This window comes from Ranitomeya imitator, chromosome 10 (assembly GCF_032444005.1).
Source record: "Ranitomeya imitator isolate aRanImi1 chromosome 10, aRanImi1.pri, whole genome shotgun sequence".
Classification (NCBI taxonomy): Eukaryota; Metazoa; Chordata; class Amphibia; order Anura; family Dendrobatidae; genus Ranitomeya; species Ranitomeya imitator.
The window spans coordinates 141046158-141055993 of NC_091291.1; the positions used below are offsets into that span (position 1 = coordinate 141046158).

The following is a 9836-nucleotide window of genomic DNA, read 5'->3' on the forward strand; positions in this document are numbered from 1 at the left end:
ACCGGGGATTGGCGGGACTGTAGGGAGGGACATCACTGGGAGATGACGGTACTGTGCGGAGGGACATCACCGGGAGATGACAGGACTGTGCGGAGGGACATCACCGGGAGATGACGGGATTATGTGGAGGGACATCACCGGGAGATGACGGGATTATGTGGAGGGACATCACTGGGAGATGACGGAACTGTGCGGAGGGACATCACTGGGGAATGGCGGGACTGTGCAGAGGGTCATCACCGGGAGATGATGGGACTGTGCAGAGGGACATCACCGGGAGATGACGGGATTATGTGGAGGGACATCACCGGGGATTGGCGGGACTGTAGGGAGGGACATCACTGGGAGATGACGGGACTGTGCGGAGGGACATCACCGGGGAATGGCGGGACTGTGCGGAGGGACATCATCGGGAGATGACGGGATTATGTGGAGGGACATCACTGGGAGATGTGCATCGCACATAGAAAATGCAGGTTCAGGTTATTTATCTGGAAATATAACGTGTCCGTCGGTGACGGCAGGAGGGCGACCGGCAATAACCAAAACCCAATCAGGAATGATTCATGTTCGGTGTTTGCAGCGGAGGTTATTGAGCAGACAATGCACTTCTTACTTAACTGCTGTAAATGAGTGATTTACTGTAGGGCCACCTGACATTTCACAGCTAAGTGGTTTTCAAACCTAAAATCATTACAGATTGCTTGGTTTGCCAGATCGTGGTCAATTAAAGCTGTTTCAGTCATTATTGTCACATCTGATAATCTGGGGCAGGAAAGGATGAAATACATTCGCTGACGCTGCCTTGTTACATGTGTTACTTCTCCACTGAGGAAACCGTCAGGAGGTCTCTGGAGGCTTCATAGAATATAATGTCTGAGCCTGAGACAAGCAGAGAGAGTAGAGCAATTATAAGGGCAGTGACCCCGGAGAGAGGCTGGTGCCCGACAAATATGTGTAACTTATGAATCATGTCTGCGCTTCGGCCTCACTGTGGAAACAGACATAGAATACAAGGATGTGACCAGTGATACATTTCCTGCACATTGTATCCACCAATAGGAGACGCTTAGAGGTGTAATAATGAAGCCAAAGAGAGCTGCATAAATCTGTATGTAGTGAGCTCTCGCTAGTGGTGGCTGTATAAATCTGTATGTAGTGAGCTCCCTCTAGTGGCGACTGTATAAATCTGTATGTAGTGAGCTCCCTCTAGTGGTGACTGTATAAATCTGCATGCAGTGAGCTCCCCCTAGTGGTGGCTGTATAAATCTGTATGTAGTGAGCTCCCTCTAGTGGTGGCTGTATAAATCTGTATGTAGAGAGCTCCCTCTAGTGGTGGCTGTATAAATCTGTATGTAGAGAGCTCCCTCTAGTAGTGACTGTATATATCTGTATGTAGTGAACTCTTTTATTATAAAAATACAAAACTTACAATAAACAGCAAAAATCAAAACCCCAGCAAAAGCAACTGTCCGAGTCCAACATTATCCCCCCAGTCCAAAGCAAAGTCCGAGTCCAGCATAACAGCCCCCAGTCAAAGCAACCCCGCAAAAGAAAACAAACTGCCTTCTTCTTTCTCAGAGAAGCTTCCTCCATCTTTCTTTCTTGTTGTTTTCTGTCCTTTACTTGTCTTTTCACTTTATGATTCTCCAGATCTCCTCCTCCCCAGGTTACATCACCCAAGGAGAGAAGAAACATTTTATTAATACACGCGCACATACACACTTCATAGCAAACCTAACAAAGAAAACTCTGGTCCATCGCCCAAAAAGAAACACTATAGCCACCTGGCTTAAACACATCTATCTAAAACACACAATTTTTTTTTTTTTTAATTTTATAATTTTTTTTTTTTTCCCCCTTTTTTTCCTTTTTACACAGCAAATACAACCATAAACAACCTACCACCAAACCCCTCCCTCCCACCACAAAAAAACACCCACACAATACAAAAATAACCTCACCAAGGAACTCATAACCTCTTGCTTACAAGACAGGTGCTTTAACCCTGAAAGCCACAGGATCATCACCTTACATTACAATACTACATAACTCTCTATATACAACACTTACCCAGAGCCAGGATTGGTGCCTGTAAGCCCTATATCAGTAATTCACTTCTGCAAAACAAAAATCTGATCGTGAAAAGCCCCAGCCCGCCACCGGGAAACCGGAGATGACAGGCTTCTACCCTAGCAATCCTTACTCTACCAGCCGACCCTACCTGTCTAGACATCTGCCCCTATTTATCTACCTACCTTTCCCTGTCTCTCCCTGCCTGACCCTACTACCCTACCTATCTCACCGCGTGCCTACCTAACTGTCCCTGGGCTGTCCCTGTCCTGTCCCTAACTATCTACCTGTCCCTACTGAGGCTATCTACCTGTCCCTATCACTTACCTGCTTATCTAAGCCCTAGGTACATTAAATGAGAACCCTCTCCAGAAAAGAGAGGCCCTCGCTGCACCTAGCCTGTCATACTCCAGAGAGCGCACCTTCACCAGGGCACCCAGAATGTTCCTAACAACCTCGTCCCGGGGGAGGATTTTCTGCTGAGTTGACACTAAGCACCGTGCGTTCCACGTGTAAAACCTGACGACTAAACTGACTAGAAATAAAGTGCCCCGATCTCGGCCACCCAGGGATCCGAATGCCCCATACGCCCACTCCGCATAGGAAAGGTGTGCCAGCCGAGGCCAGCCTATGGAAGCACCTACCCTGTTGTAGACCCCTGTATTAAAAGGACACTGAAGGAGGAAGTGCTCCATGCTTTCCAGCGTGTCGCAACACCCCTCACGGGGACAACCCCGATCATCGGAGTTCCTACACTTCAGGTTGTCCCTTACGTACAGTTTCCCATGGAAGCAGCGCCAAGCCAAGTCCCAAAACTTCAAGGGGACCCGTGTAGAATTCAATAACCTCAGCCCACCCTCCAGATCCCGACTTGGGCAATCTTTGAGCACCAGAGGCTTCTGGAAATGGGTCAACAGAACCCTCCTGTCAAGGAATTTCCTCGACATGGTCCTGATCTCCCACATTCCCAGACCCCACCGGCGGATCACCTTCAGAACCGGGGTAGCGTAAGCCGGGAGATGCCCGTGCGGTGTGCGCAGGTCCTTCACTTGCCCTCCTGTCTCCCATTCCTGGAAGAAGGGCCGAAGCCATCCCCTGCAGGAGAATACCCACGGAGGAGCCCTCTCTGACCAGAGGTTGGCGATGTTAGTCTTGACAAAAGTGTTTATTAGAAACACCACTGGGTTGACCATACCCAACCCTCCTAGTCTCCTTGTGCGATATGTGACCTCCCGCTTGACTAGGTTCAGCCTATTTCCCCATAACATCTGGAAAAACAGGCTGTAGACCCGTGTCCAGAGCGGCTCTGGCAACATGCAGATGCTGCCCAGGTATATTAACAAGGGTAGCAAAAAACCCTTAACCAGGCTAACCCTTTCCCTCAGGGTCAAAGACCAACCCTTCCATTGGTCCACCTTCTGGGCGGCGATCTTAAGTCTGCCCTACCAATTTTGCTGGGGGTAGTCCCCAGGGCCAAATTCGATGCCTAGGATTTTTGCCGATGCCTGGGGCTCTGGAAGAGTGTCCGGGAGACCAAAACTAGGGTCTCCCCCTCCCAGCCAGAGACTCTCACACTTTTCCTGATTAATTCTGGACCCAGAAGCCTCCGAGTAGCGATCAACCTCAGACATGACCCACTCCGCCTCCTCACCCGAGGACACGAAAAGGGAGACGTCATCGGCATACGCTACCACCCTCAGAGTGGCTTCCGGGGCCACCTGGTCCATCCTGACTCCCGCCAACGGCCCACGCTCAATCCTCCTTAAAAGGGGATCTATCGCGAACACGTATAACAGCGGGCTCAATGGACAGCCCTGGCGGACCCCAGACCCAACCTCAAAAGGGCGGCCAGACCAACCATTCACGAGCGGGAAAGTCTCTGCCCCCGCGTACAAGATCTTTAGCCAATTTACAAACCCCCCAGGCAGACCGTACCTCAGAAGGACGGACCAGAGGTACTCATGGTTAACCCGATCAAAAGCCTTCGCCTGGTCTAAGGACAGCAAGTACCCCTTCCAGTGACCTGCCCTGCCCTGCTCCACTGCCTCTCGGACACCGAGCACAGCACTAAACGTACTGCGGCCTGGAACAGAGCAGTGCTGGGCCCCCGAAAGGAGCCGGGGTGCAAACTTCACCAGCCGTTTGAACAGCACCTTTGCCAGAACCTTCCGGTCCGTATTGAGAAGCGCTATGGGACGCCAATTCTCAATATGGGACGGGTCCTTACCCTTTGACAGGATAATCAGGGTCGACTGCCTCATCGACTGGGAAAGAGCGCCCGAGGAGAGACACTCGTTAAACACCTCAGTCAAGAGAGGGACCAAGGAGTCCCTAAAGGTCTTATAAAACTCGGATGTTAAGCCATCTGGACCTGGCGATTTCTTAGGCCGAAGCCCATCAATGGCCAGTCGCACTTCCTCTTCCCTGATTGGTTCTGTCAAAACGTGAAGCGAGGGGTCATCCCCTGGCTCAGGGACGGCCTCGGCCAGGAAAGCCGACATCACGTTCCGATCCAGATCCCTCTTCCCCAAGAGGTGTGAGTAGAAAGATCTGATCACCTCCAGGATCCCTGATTTGGATCTTTTTTAGGGAACCCGTATCGTCGACCAAACCTGTCACCACCTTACAACTCACTGACATCTTACAGTTTCTGTAGGGGTCAGGCGAGCGGTACCTCCCGAAATCCCTCTCAAAAACCAAAGATGTGTGCCTATCGTACTGACACCTCTTGAGTAAAGACTTCACTCTGGAGATCTCCTCACGGTCACCTCCAGCCGAGACGAGATGTTCGAGTTTCCTCTTCAGTTCCTGACACAGGCGGTACCTGCACAGGCTCCTGAGGCTCGAGAGCTGGCGGAAGAAACTCGCAACCCGATCTTTGAACATCTCCCACCACTCTGACTTATCGCTACAGAGATCCAAAAGCGGTACCTGGCTCTGAAGAAAGTCCTCAAAGGATTGTCTTATCTCTGCTTCTTCCAAGAGGGACGAATTCAGCTTCCATAGTCCCCTTCCCATCCGAGGGGTTTCTGAAACATTCAGAGAAAAAGAAATCAGACAGTGATCGGAGAACTCCACCTCAACAACGGACACTGCTGAAGAGATGGCTTCCTCCTTTAAAAAAAACCTGTCTATCCTAGACCTACAATTACCTCTATGAAAGGTGAAACCACAGTGACCTGGGGTGTGCCGGATGTGGACATCCACCAGGCGAGCGTCACTAGCTATGCTATTAAGAGTATTACTATCATAAGCCAGCCGGTCAATGGAGCCTCCCCTATCACGAAGCCTTGTGACAGTGTTAAAGTCACCTCCAAAGACCACCTGCCGACTCGTAAAAAGATAGGGCTTAATCTTCAGGAAGAGACATTTACGGTCCCACTTTGACTGCGGACCATAGATGTTAATGAGCCGAAGCTCCTGTCCCCTCATGAAGACGTCTAAGACCAGGCACCTCCCCATTTCTACCTCGATAACTCTCCGGCATTCAACCGATGCAGTCTTAAAAAGGACTGCCACCCCGCTACACGGCTCGGCCGCAAGAGACCAGTACGAAGACCCGCACCTCCACTCGCTCTTCGCCTTGCGTATGGCCCCCATATCCGTAAGCTTGGTCTCCTGCAAAAACAAAATTTCAGCCTCAAATCGGGTGAGAAAATCAAAGGCCGCAAATCTAGCCGCATCAGACTTTATACTAGCGACATTAATGGTCACTAGAGTCAACGGGGTGGGTGCCGCCATCATGAGTGATCGAGTTAGATGGCCTTTTTCTTCACCCCACCCTTTTTCTTAGCCCGCTCGTCTCCGGACGATGAAGCCCCCCCTCTTCTTTTCAGAGAGACAGAGGTATCCATCCCTCCCACCTCTTTCTCATCTCCGGACCCAGGGTCGTCCCCACCTCGCGAGGAAGACACACCCCCCGGAGAAGGGACTCCCCCGCCTCCCAAAGGCCCTCCCGATGTTACCTCCGGAACCTCACCCCCAACTCCCGTCTCAGCAGGATCGTCAAGGGCTTGGAACCGGTTGGAGAGAGGGATCAGAGGGGAGTTGGTGGGACCTTCCTTAGGCACCTTGGTCAGGGAAGAAGATTTTCCACCTTTTTTCTTCTTTTTTTTACTTTTGGCACTCTTGGCACTCCTTTTGGTACCCTTGTCACCCATTTCTTTTGGCTGTTCCCCTCCATCCTCATCAAAACTTTCATATTGAGAGGCATCTGAGAGATCAGCCACTTCCTCATTGTCCATCCGTCTGATCTCCTCATTCACCGCTTCCTCCCCCGGGGCCTCAGTGACATGGGCCGTCGCCTCGGAGGAGGGGGCAGCCATTACCCCAGTTTCCCGAGGCTCCTCCTGCCCCCTGCCCTCCTGACGCCTTGCCTGCCTCCGCTGGTAAGAGGGGCCCCTAGCCCTGCCATTCCTCATCGGCCCCTCAGCTCCTCCCCCGCTACCACCTCCAACCTCTGCAGAAGTTGCACCGCCAGGAACTTCCTCACGGCTCCCCTCCGCCCGGCTGGCCATGGCATTAGAGAAGGAACGAGGGCAGCGGCTGAACGGGTGACCTAGATCACCACACAGGTGACATCGAATGACACCACAGGATGCGGCGAGGTGACCTACCTCGCCACACAAGGCACATTTCTGCACCTTGCAGCCCGCGCTGAAGTGGCGAGGATCACCGCACCTGTGGCATACCTTCGGCTGCCCCTGGTAGAAGACCAGAATCCGATCCCTTCCCAGAAAAGCCGAGGAAGGGATGTGGGTGACAGTGCCCCCTGAACGCTTCAACTTTACCATGAAGGTCCAGCCCCCTGACCAGATACCAAAATCGTCCCGGTTCTTCTTCGGGACCTCCACAACCTCGCCGTACCGACTCAACCAGGTCATTATGTCAACGCCAGAAAGAGACTCATTACATGTTAAAACGGTCACTTTCTTCGGCCCACTTTGGCGAGAAATTGCTTCCACAGCGAAACCTCGCCAGCCGGGCTCCTCTTTTACCAGCTCATAATTCGACCAAAAGAGCTCCAAGCCCTCCGGCCGAACAAAGCTGATATCAAAGGTGGAGGTCCCAAAAGGATGTATCAGAGCAAAGATGTCAATAGCCCTGAAGTCCATCTTCATGAGGAGCTTCACCACATTTGTCCTGGATGGACACGCTTCATCGCCCCTCCAGCGAAGATGAACCACATTTCTCCTGGAGACCCCCTGCCCGGCTGTCGGGAGGGACCACACGGTCTCCCCCCCCCCCTTTTCTCTTGGAAGGCAGCTAGACCAAACTTATCTAGCCAGTAGGACAACGCCACCTCTCTTCCCTCTACATTGATCGTCTGCTCCCCTTTTTTGAGGGCCTCCAGGAAACGGCGGCGAAAAGCTTCATTCCCTGGGTCCGGAGATGAGGAAGACCCCTGTGGAACCCCAGCGGCAGCAGCCGCATAACTAATGGCGGCTGCAGGTGAGGGGGACGATGGACCAGCCCCTATATTCCCTGAACCCTGAACCTCACAGTCAACCATCTCCACCTCACTTACCTCAGCCTCACCATTTCCACTAGTAGAAATCACCGCACTGGCACCATTCACACCAACCATACCTCCAGCAGAAACTGCCCCTGACCCTTCACCATTATCACCATCACACACACTATTCACACCACTTGCACCACTTCCATTATTATTTACATTTTTTTTCCTGCTCTCTGCTGGGGTTGTTGCTGTTTGCAGTGCAGCTGCCCCTTTAAGATCGATACTGCAGGGTTTAATTACCACACCCTGCTTTTCAGCAGAGCATGTGCTGGCAGCTGCAGACTGTTGCTCCAGCCTCTCCTGCAGACCATCTCCACGCTCCTGTGTGCACTTCACCGCCGGGTCCCCCACAGATACAGGTGACACACATGCAGAGGACCCCAGCGGTGCGACTTTCTTTGGCGAGGATGCCGTCCGGACCTGCATTACTGCAGCCATTACAGCTGCACCCGAGATGATAACCGGTGCCGGGGTCCCAGATTTTGACCCAGCATCGGATCTGCATGTGGGGGACCCCGACACCACAGCACACGCCGCCGATGATGCGGCCCCGGCTGACAGCGCACCGCCAACACTGCGGGGAGCGGTGACCACCGGCAAGGTACCCACAGCCCCTACCCCCCGAGAGTCAGCGGGTGCAGCAGGCGCCAGGCCGTCCCACGTTTCCACAGAGGATCGGGCCTGGACACCTCCACAGGTTTTATTACTGCCCGCCACAGGGCCACTCTCCAGACCATGCACACTGTCCGGCTCTGCAGCCGCATGCCCACTCTCGCCCCCTCTGCTACCGCCAGCAGAGACGGCAACCTGCGCCATACGACTTGTACTCTCCCCGCTCCCTCGCACCGGACCCACTGCAGGTCCCGGGCCGGGGTGGGTAGCGGGCTCCACACAGCGGGATCGGGGGGTCCCAGGAAGGGGGACAAACACCAACCTCTCCTCCGATGTTTTCTTCCTTTTTTTCCTTTTCTTTTTCCCCCTCCCGGTTGCCTCGTCCCCGCAGACCTCATCCCCAAACTTCAGGTGGGCATAATTTACTGGGGACTCTAGCTGACGGATCTGCTGCAAGACGAGGCAACCCCCACTGCTGCTGTTCTCGCTGCTGCTATCATCCGCATCACCCCCATCATCCTCTGAAATACTATGGTCTGATGGGAGTGGGACCTGCACTGGATCTATCCCGCTGTGTGTGGCCTGGAGATCACTTACCAAGCCCCCAGGTGGGTACGGTGCCTCCTCCATCTCCTCATGGTCCACCTCCTCCACCTGGGTCGGACGCCGAGACCCCTCTGGCTCCTTTGCAGCAGCCATGTTGTGGAATCGGTCGTCATTCTCCAGCTTTTCCCGGAAGGGCCCGCTGTTATTTAATATAGCCGCTCTCCGGGCTTCCATGCCCTCAATGCAGATCCCCAGGCTGGATATCCTGGCTGTTAGGGCAGACTTCTCTGTGCGGGAGGCTCTGCTTGCCGCTTGCCTCACCTCCTTCATCTCCTCCCGGAGTCTCCTGAGGGTCTTCCCAGCCTCCTCATGCTCGCTGAGGTACGCATGGACACGGGAGGCATAGCTGTCAACCGGCTCCCGTGCGGCCCTAGTGCCCCAATCCTTCGGCACCGGCGCCGCTGCACCTCTGCGAGTACTCCGCTCACCTCCGGGAGGAGACACCGCAGTGGCCCTCGCCTCAGCCTTAGGGGCTTTGCAGCCCTCCTGGGTCTTCCTGAGCTCCACCATGTTCTGGGCCTTGCCGGATCTGGTGACCCTCTTTGCCGGTAGCGATGAGCTCCCACCCCTCGCCGGCTTAGACCGAGGGGTGGGAGACGGGGACTCAGCCCCACAGTCCATCCAATACACCCCTCTCTTTCCTGGGTCAGAGAGGGGGGGATTCCTGGGTGAAAAACTGGTTACTCTCCTGGAGCAAACAGAACAGCACCTTCCTCCACAGACTACAAGCTCCTAGTGGTGGCTGTATAAATCTGTATGTATTGAGCTCCCTCTAGTGGTGACTGTATAAATCTGTATGTAGTGAGCTCCCTCTAGTGGTGACTGTATAAATCTGTATGTAGTGAACTCTTTTATTATAAAAAATACAAAACTTACAGTCAATAAATAGCAAAAATCAAAACCCCAGCAAAAGCAACTGTCAGAGTCCAGCATTACCCCCCCAGTCCAAAGCAAAGTCCGAGTCCAGCATAACTGCCCCCAGTCAAAGCAACCCCGCAAAAGAAAACAAACTGCCTTCTTCTTT

At 53.3% G+C, this 9836-nt stretch overlaps 1 protein-coding gene across 1 annotated transcript; it reads right to left on the reverse strand.

Moving 5' to 3' along the window:
* Positions 1-1394: 1394 nt before the first annotated feature.
* On the reverse strand, positions 1395-9529 carry LOC138650916 (uncharacterized). The gene is made up of 3 exons (XM_069740791.1): positions 8804-9529; positions 5005-5102; positions 1395-2120 (listed from the first exon to the last, which is right to left on the reverse strand). Exons 1-2 carry the CDS (start codon positions 9431-9433, stop codon positions 5067-5069), a joined length of 666 nt encoding a protein of 221 aa, XP_069596892.1. The 5' UTR covers positions 9434-9529; the 3' UTR covers positions 1395-2120; positions 5005-5066.
* Positions 9530-9836: the final 307 nt, after the last annotated feature.